The sequence below is a fragment of the Vombatus ursinus genome, unplaced genomic scaffold, assembly GCF_900497805.2.
Source record: "Vombatus ursinus unplaced genomic scaffold, bare-nosed wombat genome assembly UNPS02014953.1, whole genome shotgun sequence".
NCBI classification, from domain to species: domain Eukaryota; kingdom Metazoa; phylum Chordata; class Mammalia; order Diprotodontia; family Vombatidae; genus Vombatus; species Vombatus ursinus.
This window is the reverse complement of record NW_020954731.1, coordinates 95,617-112,235: the sequence shown is the minus strand read 5'-3', so window position 1 is coordinate 112,235 and position 16,619 is coordinate 95,617. Positions and strand designations below refer to the sequence as shown.

The window sequence follows — 16,619 nt, the reverse complement described above, 5'->3', positions numbered from 1 at the left end:
TCTTAAAGTCTTTGACTCAGTCAAGTCCCAAATGATAAAAAGCTAATATTTTTACCTACAATGCTTTGTACACATGTTTACTCATAAACTGGATTAAGACTGTGTCCTGTTCAATTCTTATGAGTACAGGAAAAAAAAAAAAACACTTATAGCCCTATAAATGACTGGCCTGAGCATAATGATGCTACTTTAGTATTACTGTAGAAACAAGGTAAAGAGATAGAGGAGAAGGGTGAAGGGATAGAGGAGATTGTTCTGAAGAGATAGAGAGCTGTAGGTGATGGGGAAAATGAAGATGAACTACAAAATCAAGGAATTTGGGAATGATTGTCTGGGGCAATAGGACAGAGGAGATGGTAGCACTGATGAGATAAGATGAATGAGGTGAGTAGATAGACATGGGAACCAGAGAACTTGATAGACAAAAAATATAAGGGATAGTCCAGAGGTCATAGAACTAAGGGAACCCATCTTATAATTGCAACAGAACAATATTGGTGAATTTTAGCACTTTTGGTAGGTATCCTATTCAGTCACACAAGGAATGGCAGGTCCTAAAGAAAAAGCTGGACAGAATAAAGGAAGCAGTCATGCCTTGGGAAATTCATGTACGTTTAATAAGATCTACAACTCGTGTAAAATGAGCGCCTCTTATTTTTAAGTCAACAGGTCAGAAGAAGAAAGAGAAATTTATAAAGCAATTCTCTTAGCAGTCTTACTTCTTCAATTCAAGCACCCCAGCCCTGCCTTGGTCATGGTGATGGCCAATGGCACAGTCTTTATGCCATCCATACTGATATTGATTGGGATCCCTGGCCTACAGTCTGTTCAGTGTTGGATTGGGATTCCATTCTGTGCTATATATGTCATTGCCCTCATTGGGAATTACATGCTCCTGTTGATCATTCCGTCTGAACATAGTCTCCACAAGCCTATGTACCTCTTTCTGGCCATGTTGGGGATCACTGACATTGCCCTTAGCACTTGCATCCTTCCCAAGATGTTGGGTGTCTTTTGGTTTCATCTACAGGAGATCCAGTTTGATGTATGTCTGCTGCAGATGTGGCTTATCCACACATTCCAGTGCATAGAGTCTGGTATACTCTTGGCCATGGCTGTGGACCGCTATGTAGCCATATGTGACCCCCTGAGACATGCTACCATCTTTACCTCACAACTCCTTACTCAGATAGGGGTTGGGGTCACTCTGAGAGCAGGTGTCCTCATTGCCCCGTGTCTTTTACTCATCAAATGTCGACTAAAATATTACCGAACCACTGTCATCTCCCACTCATACTGTGAGCACATGGCCATTGTGAAACTGGCTGCTGAGGACATCCAAGTCAACAAGGCTTATGGTCTGTTTGTGGCCTTCTCTATCTTGGGATTCGATGTCATCTTGATCCTCTTGTCCTACATTAGGATCTTTATTGCTGTCTTCCACCTGCCTCAGAAGGAGGCTCGACTCAAGTCCTTCAACACTTGCATTGCCCATATTTTTGTTTTTTTGGAGTTCTACATTCTTGCCTTCTTCTCCTTTTTCACTCACAGGTTTGGGCTCCATATCCCCCCCTATGTCCACATCCTTCTCTCTAACCTCTATCTTCTAATTCCACCTCTTCTTAATCCCATTGTTTATGGAGTAAAGACCAAGGAGATCAGGGAACAGGTAGTCAAAATGATCAGTTTCAAGAACCCAGCCTAATCTGTTGTCTCTCAAATAATGTAGGGCATGACTAAGAGACAGGTTGGGCATATTGTAAGTCTGTTTTTTTCTTAGTTATGTAGGTCCTGAGATATATCATTTTTGGAGCTGCCACCAAGAATTTCCTAGCTAAGAGTAAAGAGGAAAGTGACCATCATATCTGATTACCCAGAGGAAAATTGATAGTTAAACAAATAGAGAACTATAAGCTCATTCGCAGATACTAGAGACATGACTCGTTCCAAGGCATCATCAGAATTGCTGTCCTCCATATTCCTGATCAAAAGGCTCCTGCTCTTAGAAGTCTCCCCTATGTGACTGATGAGGAGATAGGTTTTTAGGGCTTATCACAATTAACAATCTTGGGCTCTCAGAGCCAATATCTTCTCTCATGTTACCTGGCAGAACTCATTCAATCCAGGAGATGGAAGGGACCTCAGAGACCATCTCCTTCCCTATCACTTTACAAATGAGGAAACTGAGGCCCAGGGAACTAAAGTGACTTGGGCAAAGTCATACAAATATTAAAACTCCAGAAACAGATTTTTAAGGAAGGCAGAAGGGCCCAGTAAAATGAGCACTAGCTTTGGAAGCAGAAGATCAGGATTAAAATCCTACCTCTGGTTGTCTGCTATGGAAAATTATTTTTCAAAGTCTGCTGTTCTTGCTGGTACTTTCATTAAGAATAGGATTGTGGGTCATTTTATAAAGGTTTTATGAAGATGAGAAAGTAGGCATAGGAATAATCAATTATTGATTAATTGGTAAGCTTCTTACACACCTCGTATGGGTAGTAATGTAGTCAGTATTTTCCCCATTCCTTTGGTACATTTGTATTCCTGACACTTCTGTAAAAATCACCTCATTATGCTGCCAAGACTGTGTTGATTTTCAGTATGGATATTCTGTATGTGTACTTGAGCTAGTCTAACTGGGGAGAATCAGGAAAAGGTCTCCTCGTAACAATTTTGTCTATAAGTGGACTTGTGATGATATAGCTAACTTGCGCTTACAGATTTTTTCCTTTGCTTTTCACCATTTTATAAAATGTTGTGATCCATTATCTTCTGTCAAACTCATCCAAGACATTTGATGAGTGAGTCTGTTTTCACTTGTGTATTGAGTTGCTAACTCTTGCTAGATTCTCATGTCCTCCTTATGGCAGTGACTACTTTTCAATGTGTTTCTGAAAGAAATAGTGATGAACAGTACAACTATATAAGCTACTTTCCATGTCTCTTTTTTTTGCATCAATAGTTTGTTTACATAATTCAGTTTGAAACTGTCAGAATTTTGTGCAATGCCTTCTTTATGCCTTTTTCTAGTTTGATGCTGATTTTCCCTTTTGCTTCAATCAACTGATGGTCTAATTACACACAGGCAGCCAAGTCTGATAATCCCATGCCCGTAAGTCAGCTATTTTTTCTCTGTTAAAATCAATCCCCTTTATTTGATGTTGTTGCTTTGTACTAAGTGCTAAGGATACCAAAAAGTGTCCAAAAGAAAGTCATTATCTCAAGGGGCTCATAGTCTAATGGGATAGACAACATGCAAAAAGAAATTAAAGCTATATGCAAACAAGATATAGAAAGGATAAATTGGTGATAGTCTTAGAAAGAAGGTGCTAAAAACAAGGAGAGCTGAAAAAAGTTTCTTTGCTGAAAGTGGGACTTTAGCTGAAATTTGGAGGAAGCCAGGAGAGCTGGGAAACAGAGGTGAGGAGGAAGATCATTCCAGCCATAGCAGGTAGCGAATGAAAAATTTCAGAGTTGTGAGATGGAGTATTGTGTTTGAGAAACATCAACATCAGTGGCATTGGATCACAAAATACATGGAGAGTTGTAAGTTGTAAGAAGATTGGAAGGTTAGGAAGGGGCCAGGTTATGAAGGCACCTAAAAGACAAACAGATAATTTTATATTTGATCCTGAACAAGTGATAGAGAGCCACTGTAAGTTTATTGAATTAAGGGGGGAAGGTGATATGATCAGATTGGCATTTTAGGGAGATCAATTTGATAATTGAGTAGATGGCATATTGGACTGGGGAGAGACTTGTGGCAGGAAGATCAGTTAGCAAGATTTTGCAATAGTTAATATCTGAACTGATAAGAGCCTGCAGCAGAGTGACAGCAGTGTCAGAGGCTTATATGAAAGATAATCTCAATGAAGAAACAACGGAACTTGACAAGTTATTGAATATGAAGAGTGAGAGTAAGGAGTTGACAGCCATTTCACTTCATTTAGCCACTTTTTTATCAATAATATCATTGATAATCAGTGATAATAAATATAAGTACAAATACAAGTATTTTGAAAATGACAACTCCCCATCCCCACCCCCTTTGGGGCATAGTATCCCTTCTGCAAAATCCAGGGCTTAATTCAAACTTTGCAGCTCCTTCTGGTTTGGGAAAAGGAGACTGACCTTATTTTCCTGCTGAGTCCCATTATGAATCTTCTCTTTGCTTCTCAAAGACTTATCTGGGTAGCCAGAAGACCCAGTTTGTGAGCAGCCTAGACCCACAGCAGGAGACAAGGTCTAAGCAGCACCCATCATAGGGCTTTGCAAGGCGAGGTTCATCCATAGCAGGATACAAGCCTAAACTAGCACCCATGAACAAGTAGCACCCAGGCAGGAGACAAGGCTAGACCAGCATGTAGTGATCAGGCAGCGTGATCAAGAGAATGAGCATCAGCTGGAGACAGGGCCAAACTAGCATACAGACAACACAATTATCAGGCATAATCATAAATCCACTGCTGAAGACAAGGCCAAACTAGTATCTAGGTAGCCCATTTTCTACCCAGTAGTCAGGCAGCCCATTCTCCAAAGAAGGGCCCACGTAGGCTATGCACAAAGCACAGTAGAAGAGGTCAAACCGATACCCAGGGATCACAGTACTCAGGCAGCCATGCCCCAACATCAGAAGGAGTTGCAGCAGGAGAAAGGGCCAGGGAAGTGAGGAATCTAGGGTATTGTAGTAGGCCAGCTAACATTGTAATCAACGATAGCAGCAAGGTATAGAGCCAATTCCAGGTTCAGGACTGAGCAAGAAAAATGGGAAAGGACCAGGAGACAGCCAAAATTTAGGAATTCCTGCAGGGGTACTTAGACGCTGCATACACTACAGAGCAAGGCCTTCCTACACCATAAAAAGTATGGGAAGGAGTAGTGCAGAAAGCCCCAATCCAGAAACTGGGGCTGGAAATGTGAATAGACAGAAGAAAATGCCAAATACATTGAAGAAATACCATAGATTGAGGGCAGCCAATTAGGCAAACCAAAAAGAGAAAACTAACATAAAAAGAAGTGCAAGCAAAGCCTCAGGGAAAAAAAAAAAGAATAGTTTGGCCAAAAGAATGCCTGGAAGAAATGAAATAGATATAAAATGAAAAGTTAAATAAAATGAGACCTAGGGAGGAAACAAGGGGAAGGAGAATAAATGGTTTAGAGAAGAAGGTAATAAAATTTACTTGAATTGGGCTCTTTAAAAATTAGAATTAGACAAATAGAAAATCATGACTCCATGAAACAAGAAATAGTTAACCAAAATTAAAAAAAAATTGAACAACTAGAAGAAAATATGTTATAGATGATTTTAAAAAATGCCTAGATGATAGCATAAGGAAAAATAACAAGAATCAGTGTGCTTGAAAATTATGCCAAAAAATTTAAGCTTTTGGCTGTCTTTAATTGTGTTAAGACCAATTTTGTAGAAAAAAATTTAGCAAAGAGAATTTCTACAAGTGACCTGAATCAGAGAACTGCTCTGAGACCACACTTGAACCAGAGAGCTACATCAGACTTTCCAAAGAACCAAAGGGACGAGACTTTTACTTTATTCTTGTACTTTTTCCCTACGTGCCTTTTATCTGTAACATCTACTTATCGAAGGAGATTGCCCCCTTTGATTTTATCAAAATGTTATAAAAGGGCGTTGCTCCCTTTTGTCAAAGAACCTGTACATCTTTCCTTTTTCCCTTTCAATGTCTTTCCTCATAAGTCCCATACTTAGAAGCTCTTGATGAAGTGTTTGTCATATCAGTTAGTGATTCATTGAAAAGGCTGCACCTCTCAGTAGAATCAAATAGACAAATGATTAATTGCCAATGATTTGGAGAGATCCAGTTTCCCCTCTTTTTCTAAAGTCTTGATTTTAAAAGTTCTGTCTCTTGAAGGACATTGTTGATGAGATTGGACTAACTTTCTTGTTCAGACCAGACCAAGGGAGGGTAGCTATTGTGTTTGCTCAGGTTTGGGTGTTTGTTTTTTTTTCTTCTAAATTGACCAAGACTGAGGGTGGTCTGGGTATATAGAGAGTCTCTCTGTCTAAGCATGACATAATGTCACTCTCAGCCCCTCATTGTAATATTCATCCTCTGATTGTTAGCCAGTTCAAGGTGAACACTCCTCTTCTAAAAGAACGTATAAGCCTTGGCCCCACTGCCATGATTGTCTTTGGTCTGAGAGACAGCCAAATGACCATCATTTTTATTAAAATGCTATCATTATTAATAAAATGATTAAAGTACTCCCCCCCAAAAAAAGTTCGATGAAAGATCACAACAAAATAAGAATACTATGATTTATTAGAATCTATTATACAAAGTTATTAGTTACCAAAACTGAGAACACAAAAGAAATAGAGGAATACCTTAAGAAATGTAATAGAATAAAGATCATAAGTAATCTAACATCAGAATTAGAATTAGAATTAGCTGAAATATAACTACCACAGAGAGTGGAGGAAACTCCTGGTCCAGAAGGATTCATAGGAAAATTCTTGCAAATCTCTTCCTTATGAGGCCTTTAGTATATCTCATGTATATGGTGTTTCTTTTCACAGACACTATTCCATGAACTCCCATTTAAGAGATGAAATTCATTGCCCCATCTTGTGGTCCATTTCATATGTGCCCCTTGATTTAATTTTCATTCTTGCATTCTTCCAAAGGGTGATACCATACTTTCTTCCTATATAATCACATTTTTTCTAGGAATTAATGAAAATCTGCCACTTAATTTCATGCTTATATGTGTTTTTCATCCATTACAATTTGTTCCTTTTCTTGTGATTTCAAATTAAGGAAAACAAAAAGTTATTTCCCAAATTTCTTTAATATCAAAGATGCCCCTAACTCTCTAGTTTATATTAGATATGAGATGCCAGTCTGTTAAGCACCTATGCTGTGACAGGCACTCTGCTAAGTGCTGGGGGTACATTAAGGGCAGAAGTAATTGTCTGCCATAATGGAACTCACAATAATCTAGTGGGAAAGATAACAAGCAAACAAACATGTACAAACAAGCTATATAAAGGATAAATAGGAAATATGTCTTAAGACAGAAGTATTTAGATGAGCTTCATTAATAGTTTTGGGGATTGGAGCAGAGAAAGAGAAAACACATTGACAGTGACAAAAACAGAGAGAATAGACTTGGAATTAGTATGACCTGGGATTAAATTCTACCTTGGATCACAGAAGTGGTCCAGAAGCTGTGAGACCACAGAAGTCAAAACTGCTGAACCTCAGTTTCCTTATCAGTAAAACGAGGATAGTAATACTTTCCTGATGGGATTGTTGTGAAACTCAAAGTGCCTCGTGCTTGAAAAGGAGTTTGCAACTCAAAGTGTTACAGAAATATAAAATATTTTTATTAATTCCCAGTGGATTTCCTCCCCCAGCCCTCTATCTTATGTTTCTATTCTTTGTCTGTGATTTATTTCTAGAAGTATTCATAACTTTCCCCCTCCTTCTTATAATGTGTTCTAGCAACAACATTGTTTCTCTTTCTCCTTTGGTCCATCTTTACCTAAATATTCCTTACTATTCTTCACCATTCATTTCCATGATTCACTTCACAAGTGTATGACTATGTATCTCTCTCTCTATATATATATATATGTGTGTGTGTGTAAATATAGGTATAGATAGATATATACATAGATATATACATAGATATATCCATGGACAATTATAGAAATGCATATATAGACATGTATAGACACATAGACACATTTGTGTGCATATATACGTTTGTATGTGTGTGTAAAATGTATTTATGTTTCTAATATAAAACACTCTTTTTATCTTTTTGTTCCTTTGGAATAAAGTATACCTTGCCATAGTAAAGATTCTGTCAGAATTTCATGTCTCAGAGATTCTCATGAAATCAGATGTGTCTCATTGTGTGAGCATATGTGGTTCACCTTGTTTATTACCTATATTTTGAATATTTCTCTATAGACATCTGAGGCCATGACTTTAACTACTGACACACTTCTTATTTATTTACTTTTGTGAATTACTAGTCTTCTCTATAACTATTCTTCTTCCTGTATCTTACCTGCTACTCTTTATGCTAACTGGTTTTCCAGATATATTGTAACAGTTTCCCCCTTTCGTCTTCATTTCCTGTTTAAACACCTTTTGACTCAATTCACAACAATCCAGCTAAACATTTTTTTTAACTAAATCTGTGGAAGTGCACTCTATTCCTATATGTGTGCCTTATTCCTCAATGTGATCCTTACTGAAGCAACTTTCCAGCTGTACATGTATTTGTTTTGCTCTCAGTCTCTAGGCACCAAAGAGAGATGGACATGCAAAACAGGAATAGCTCCAGGGACCTTCCCATAAAGATCAGTTGCCATGGGTGCCATATTATCCATGCATTGGTGGGTCTTCGAACAGAGCCAAACACAGTACTTTATGCCCTCATTCTCTCTCAAGGGCAGAGTATGTCCTCTTATCTTTGGAAAGGGACATAGAAAAAAAAATGGTGTTAAATCAGGTACAATGGGATTCCTGTCATCAGTCCTTTGAAGTATCAAAGATACAAATTCACTGGAAGGGCAGTCAGGAATTAACTCTATTCTCTATAGCCAAAACAAGATGGTGTGTCATAAGTTGTAACCTTGTGATCTGGCAAACTTGGTAATGCTCCTCAACTAAAATTGTATTTGAGGAGCAGGATACAGAAAAATGGGTTAGTAGATTTGGAAATTCAGATTCTACCATACACAGTAGCTTGGCCACTTTGCATTCCAACTTTTGCAACTGAAAGTTTTATTTCACTTTAATAAAATTGTATTTGTTATACAGTGCTGGTACACAGTAAGTACTTAATAAATACCTATTGATTAATTGATATGCTTTGTGAGGGAATTCTTTGGGGCTAACCTGAGAGGGGATGCAGGCTGTGGTCCCAAGTGGGTGGAACAAAACAAGTAAAAAAGAATGATGATTTGGAAGAGCAGAGAATTAATTGACACTCCTAGGTTAGAATATAGAACTCAGGACACTAAGAAAAAGCTGAATGCTTAGCTAAAGTGAACTGGTGTAGCCGTAATAGGCAGAATGCTGGAGAAGACATCAAAATTCAAATCCTGGTTTGCTCCAGTGTGTAATACCTTTGTGACTTTTGAAAAAATCATTTAGTATAGAGGGGAAGGCTACCACCCTTCATCTGCTGCTGTGGCCTGGTCCCCTTACATTTGGAAGATATGAGGTAGAAAGCAAGAAGCACATTAAGATATAGCCAATCACAATCACAATAAAAAAGTAGCAGAACTAGTAAAATGATATACATAATGACTTGAACAGCCTATATGAACATGATAATAGTAATAAAAAAGACAAAATTTTAAAAAAGAAAGAAAAAAGCTGAAGGCTGCGTAAATGTGATTAGAGAAAAAGAAAATTTCCTTGTGTGTTGCTAATCCCCTTCCAGATAATGTTTAGCCTGTATGAATCTTAGCCATATCAATAAATAGGCTGACGTCCTTGGAGATAATTTACAATGACTCCTTTTTCTAGATTCTATCTGAGAGCTTAGAGCAGGGATGGGGAACCTGCAGCCTTGAGGCCACATGTGGCCCTCTAGGTCCTCAAGGGTAGCCCTTTGAATCCAAACACACAGAAAAAAAATCCCCTTAATAAAAGGATTTGTTCTGTAAAACTTGAACTCAGTCAAAAGGCCACACCCAAGGACCCATAAGGCTTCATGTGGCCTTGAGGCTGCAGGTTCCCCACCCCTGAAAGCTTTTCCCCTTGCAAGTATCATTTGTACCTATTCCCTAAAATCATCACACTATACAAGCCTCAAGTAAAGCTAGACAAACAATGATTTCTGTCCTCCCCACATCAGTCTCCTGTAGCTCTGTAGGGATCTTTCTGCATTCTAACCCCTTGGGGCTGCCATCATACTCCCCAGAGGAGTTTATGCCCTTCTGCCAACCTGGAGCTGTCCCTGGCCAATCAACTCCAGAGTGACTGTGAAGCAGCAAATTAAATACGCACCAGGGCAAATAGGCCTTGGAGGAACCTTGGGCCCCAGGGAATTCATAGTGGCAGGAAAGCAGCCCAGGGCTATCATAGCTACTAGTCTGTCTCTGATCTCCAGCCCTATTTCTTCCCTTCCACCTGTTGCCCCATGGGTATGAGAAACAGTAGAGAAGGCACAGGATCTTCCTGTAGCCAGAAAAATAGCCTTCGGTGATAATTTCTGTTACAAAGTATACTCTTCCCACCTGGGCTGGCTATATAGAGTTCTCTGTTTAGTGGTTGTCTGCTTTTTTAGCCTACAAATGACTCTTAGGTAAGTAAAGAGATCTGGGACTGGATGAGGATGGAGAACGTTAGGAAGAGCCAGGATATTCAGAGATATATCTGGAGACCGTACATACCTATGAGCCAAATGTAAGACATAATTGCTACAATAACTAATGGGCTCTTAAGCTAATATAATGGGAGCTAAGATGAAGGAGGGAATAGACACAGTGTCCTCTGCTGTTGTCAGGGCCATTTGGAGTGCTATATTCAGTTTGTGGCATCACAATTTCTAAAGGACATTGTCAGGTTAGCCAGTGTAAAGCAGAATACTGGAAATAAAATCAGAAAGATGAAAGATGGGTGCAAGAAACTGGGGATGTTGAGCCTGAGAAGAAATCTAGAAACATAGAGTCAAAATCTTCCAGTATTTGAAATGTGTTATGTTAATGTAGAATAATATTTGTTCCTGTTTATTTAACATGAGAGGTCATGTTGTATGATGAGTAGAGAATCAGCCTCCAAGTCAGGAAGATATGAGTTCAAATTCTGCCTCTGAAGCATCCTGTGTGATGCTAGGCCAATGATTTAATCTCTCTCTGTGCCACAAGCAACTCTTCAATATTTTAAGGTGTGCCCAGTAAGGACAGATCTGCATTGATACAGGGAATTAACTCAGAGAGAACTCCATACGCACGTATATACACAGATGTATGTATATATGTGTACCATACATATGTCATGTGCATTTTCGTATATGTGTGTTTGCAAGTATAAATGTATTGGACCCTACAAGGTTTACAAAGTACTTTTTGTGTTCTGCATGGCCCCAGAGTACAGGAAGAAAACAATTAGTGGAAGTTACAGAGTCAGATGTCGCGAAGGACTCCTGAACAGTACCCACAACGACAACAACAACAGCAACAACGAACAGGCAGATAGATAATTGAGGCAGGTACCAGGTAAGGTAGTGAGGATGTTTTCAAACAAAAACTAGATGAATACTTCTCAGCCGAATCTTGGTGAATGCTATAGGTGACAGCATCCCTGTCAAGCGTAGGAGTTGGGCTGGATGACCCACTATTTCTAAATTCTATTTCTGAAATAATAAGATTTTGTGATTCTACATGTCAGAATATTGGATTTCTAAAATTCAGTGCCTCTAGATGAGCCTGAAGTTAGAGTCAGATAGGAGTAAATTCTTGGAATATTGGAAAAAAATATTTTTGCACAGCAAAATCTGTTCTATGTAAGCTTTTGTCAGTAAGCATTTATGAAGCAACAACTATGTGCTAAGTGCTGTGTTAGGAAAAAAAGAACTTTTTATTCTTAGTGCCCTGGCAATTTTCCTGTTTATTCCTCCCCATGTCTTCCTATGCTATGTCTCCTCTTTACCTTGGCAATGTCAGATCTCAATATAGTTGTTGTTGGATTATCAATGAATTGACCAACAATTCTTTGCTGTGAATGACTTCTGAACATAGCTTGGTGCTTAGCTTTACTGCATAAGAGATAATGTTTTCTCAAGAGATTCAAAGGTCTTTTTGGGGGGGGGAGATAAGACAATATATGAGACTACAAAGAAAATAGAATTCACCAAAAACTATGGACAAAATGGTATAAACTGTGGAACACTCCATAAATGGTATTTAGGAAGTATTTTTTGTCCCTTGTGCTTAGATGGATTTATGTATGAATTGCTCAAAGACCACAGTGCCATGTTCCCCCCTTCCTTGGTATCTGCCAACAGCACTCAATCTAGCTCTCTGAACAATGGGGGTTCAGTGTAGGGAGCTTGCCTGGATGATAGTCTGCTGAGCAATCAGTCTTTGCCCAAAGCAATGTAGAAAGCAGGGCTAGTTCCTGCCAGGCAACTCAGTCCTCACACAGAACAAATGTTAATCCTAAAATGGAGAATTCAGAGTAGGGACATTTTTTTTTTTTTATTCAGTGACAAGATGAAAAGGATGCCTTGAACACTTTCTTATTGCTAAGTGCATAGGATAGGTAATGGAGGAAAAATGCCCAAACATCTTTCTATCCTATATTATGAAGATTCAGTTCCTTGGGCACAGGTGAAAGTTGATGCATGCAAGGAACAATAAAGTAAGCAGGATTAACAGGATGACAAGCTCTCAGGTTTCAGGTTTGATCTAGATGAGGGTCCAGTAGTTAGAGTAAAAGATGTCAATGAAATCACCAGTAAAATGCTTTGTAAACTCTTAAGATGATTTGCAAAAATCACTTAATAATAATAATGACAAACAATGACCATCAAGCAAGCAAACATTCATTAAGCACCTACTATGCTCCAAGCATTGAGTTAGGTACTAGGGATATACATTTAAAGAATGAAAAAGAACAAAACCATTCTATCTCTCAAGGAACTTATATTATAATGGAGGCAAAAAGTATGTATACAAATTTATGTAGAATACATTTAAATGAAATAAATATCAACAAATTTAAAAGTAGTATAATATACAAGGTATTTAGGGGAGGAGAGCATGAGAATTTTGTGGGTGGGGGACGAGTTAAGGAAAGTATCTTTAATGACATCAACACTATGCACTATGAGGACCAAAAAACCCTGCAAAAAAATTTTTTTATGAGGAAAGGATAATAGATCTAGAGGAGGATGGGACCTCAGAGATCATCAAATGCAATCTCCTCATTTTATAAATAAGGTTACCAGCTTAGAAAATTTGAGTGACTTGTGCTGTTATGTAAGTGTGAAATGACATAGCAAGGTTCTCTGTTTGAAATCAACACTTTCAGGAAATATGATTGTTCACATATGTGAATTTTCCATATAAGTGAAGCTAATCCCCTTTAAGTGCTAATATTTTAAGTTGTAGCTAATTTGGATAGAAATCTTTTGAAAATTTCTCTGCCCTAAAAAACAATGGATAATGAGCATAGTTATATTCTTTATGGAGACTCATTATCATCATTATAAATTTCAGTTTCCAGAATCTGTGGAATATTTATGGTCTCGGGCCTGATGAGGTATAGAGATGTACCTAAACTAACTGGCATAGGGTCCAATAGGCATTGGTCCAGAGCATTGGCAGCCAGTGAGGTATGCATCCTTTGCACAGTGATCAAGGATATTTCAGAAGCGTAGAGCACAATTGTCTGATCATGATCCCCAGGGTTCCATTGCTAAGGCATGCTTCTGGTGCAAAGACTGGAATTTTGAGGGATAGGTCATACTATCCTATTATAGTGGAGCCCATGGTGGAATGAGCCTCTGTGTTTCCTTGTCCCACCTTAGATCCCAGCCCAACTGGGCCCAAATAGACAGCTGTCAGATTGTTCTCAGGGCTGCTGCAACCTCTTACCCCAATGAACCTGAAGTTGGTCTTTCTTCTGCACTACTGCTTTCCAACCTGCTCCCCTTTATAAATGAATTTGTCCAAGACATTAGATACAAGCTCTAAAGGCATGAATACTTCAGTAATCCTAAGCTGCTGGACATTTAAGGTTCTTGTTTCTACTTTTTATGCTGGTATTTCTTAGTCTGAGCTAGCACTTTTCATTGTCCTGTAAGAGTTTCTCTACCATCAATTACCTTTTTCCCTCTAGTTCTCTAGTTCCTTCTCTCTGTAATGCACATTCTGCCCCAACATGGTATGAATGTGTATGTGTGTGTGCTCCCCATCCCTCTGCACAGCATGTGTGTGTTTAAGATTGTTGAAACATGATTGATCCTTCCTCTAACCAAACATTTCCTCCATGTTCTAAAAGGACCTTGATATTCCAGTCCAACTCAATAAGCACTTATTAAGCACCTACTATGTGAAAAGCAGCATAGCATAGTGGTTGGGGAATTGACCACAAAGCTAGCAAGACCTGGATTCAATTCTTGCCTCTGACACATGCTAGCAGTGTGACTCTGGGCAAGTCACTTAACCTATTGGTACTCTAGGCAGTTCTCTAAGACTAGAAGAAGCAGAGAAGGTGCGACCTTCATTGATAGGAGGAGTTTCCTCATTTGGAAGCTGTCTGTATCAATGAAATCACAAATGTAGTCATTAATGTTGTACTTATATGGAAGCTCTGGTGACAGATGCTGGGATACAAAGGAAAAACACTCACTGTCCTCAAGAAGCTTAAGGTCTACTGGTTGGAAGGGGAACAATGTAGCATGTAAATTAATCCTCTGTGTGTACGTAAACACAAATGCATATATGGACATATGTGCATATATATACATATAAGTGTGCATATATTCATAGATAGATGAGATATGAATATGTATATATTTTGGGAGAAGGAGAGATCACTAGTAAGTAAAGGGATTAAGAAAGACACCAGTTTCAATGATCAAAATTTATGAATATGAGAGAAGACAATGCTATAATATGGGAAACGATTGGGCATAATTCACTCTGTCAATCTGTTAGGCACCAAATCAGTGTGAAAAGATGACTGACTTTGGAATCAGAGGTCCTGGGTTCAAATCTTGCTTATAATCTTTATTTCCTGTGTAATTGAAACAACTCACTTAATCTCAAAGGATCTCAGTTTTATTATCTGTAAAACGAGGGAGTGAGACTATGGCCACTGAGATCCTTTCCATCCCTATGTCTGTGATCCATGTAGATCAGATGCAGACTATATGCACTGTGTCCTAATGTTCTTTTTGGCCAGAATGTTCCTTTTTGTTACATTAACTTTCATCTTATTCATCTTATGTTTTATTTGCCACTGAACATGAAGTGGAAATTGAAGTAGGAACTGAAATAATCACCCTGAGAACATGAGTATATAGGAATACTACATATGAGCAGGAATTTGTAAAATTCAGCTTTTCTGCTACCTTTATTTTTAAGGATGATGAATACTTATTATCTTCATTCTTATGGTTAAAAGTATTGAGGGTCTCTCTCATCATGCTGCTCTGAATGGTGTGGTAACTGGTCAGTTTTCTCAGACCTCAAGGACATTGATTTTAGCCCAACAAGATCTAACATTTTGTTTGCATATGTGTCTGTTTGTCGTTCTCCATCCTTCTCTGTAGTATTGGACTAGACCAGATAATTAGAACCTGAGCATGCTGCCGCTGAAGTCTCATCATGATCAAAAATACCACAGAACGAAGCTTCTCAGTTTTTTTCCTGGTTGGGATTCCTGGCCTGGAGGCCTTCCACTGCTGGCTAAGCATCCCTGTCTTCCTCCTGTATACTCTGACTCTACTAGGGAATACCCTCATCATCCTCACTGTCAAGCTGGAGCCTAGCCTCCACCAGCCCATGTTCTACTTTCTCTGTATGCTTGGCCTCAATGATATGGCCATTGCCTCATCCACAGCCCCCAAGATGCTCAGCATCTTCTGGTTGGATGCCCACCTTATTACATTTGATGACTGCCTAGCACAGATGTACTTTATCCACACTTTCTGCATCATCGAGTCAGCCCTATTGGTCTCCATGGCCTTTGACCGATATGTGGCCATATGCCACCCACTACACTATGCTACTATTCTGACTACCCCTATGGTCATTAGGATGGGATTGGCCGGGGCTGCCCGGGCTATTATCATGGTCCTTCCTTGTCCGCTTCTCATATTAAGATTACCCTACTGCACCAAGTACATCATCAGGCATGCCTACTGTGAGCACATGGCCATAGTTAAATTGGCATGTGCCAACACCCTCATCAATCGAGCATATGGCATCTCTGTTGCACTCTCTGTCATGGTATTAGACCTAGGACTTATAACCATGTCCTACATCAAAATTCTCCAGGCTGTCTTCAGGCTCTCCTCCAAGGATGCCCGATCCAAAGCCCTAGGCACATGTGCTGCCCATGTTTCCACAATTTTGGTCTCCTACATACCTGCCCTGTTTAGCTTCCTCACTCATCGCATTGGCAGGAAAGTGCCCCCATCCCTCCACATTATCTTTGCCAGCCTGTATCTTCTGGTACCTCCTACAGTTAACCCCTTAATTTACGGTGTGAAAACAAAACAGATCCGTGACCAAGTAATGGGACTCTTCTTCCCAAACCAGAAGATGGGAGAACACTAGGGTTCATGGGAAATAACTAAGAGTAGATGGCATAGGGATGGCCAAAGGATGAATAGTCAATTTAGTAAATATTTATGAAGAGTCTACTAAGTGCAAGGTATAGTGTGAGGCGGTGGGTATACTCAGTAGTCTCAGGTACATATGAAATCTCATTGAATCAAAAGTTCTCTCTAGAAATACAGATCGCAACTCACCTGTGTTTGTCCGTCTTGAGTGACTCCTATACAGGTCCTCTCATAAATTTGCACCCATTGTTCAGGTGGGCTTGCTCGTTTTCTTCGATACCACAAGGTTACTAATAGAGCCCTCTAGATGTTCTCTGGTC

The 16,619-nt window shown here is 39.1% G+C and overlaps 2 protein-coding genes across 2 annotated transcripts; both read left to right on the top strand.

The window, feature by feature from the left end:
* Positions 1–754: 754 nt before the first annotated feature.
* Positions 755–1,705, top strand: LOC114030309 (olfactory receptor 52A5-like). Its single transcript, XM_027845113.1, has one exon. The coding sequence runs from the start codon at positions 755–757 to the stop codon at positions 1,703–1,705; it is 951 nt and encodes a 316-aa protein (XP_027700914.1).
* Positions 1,706–15,340: 13,635 nt separating this feature from the next.
* On the top strand, positions 15,341–16,294 carry LOC114030301 (putative olfactory receptor 52P1). Its single transcript, XM_027845108.1, has one exon. The coding sequence runs from the start codon at positions 15,341–15,343 to the stop codon at positions 16,292–16,294; it is 954 nt and encodes a 317-aa protein (XP_027700909.1).
* The last annotated feature ends 325 nt before the right edge of the window (positions 16,295–16,619 follow it).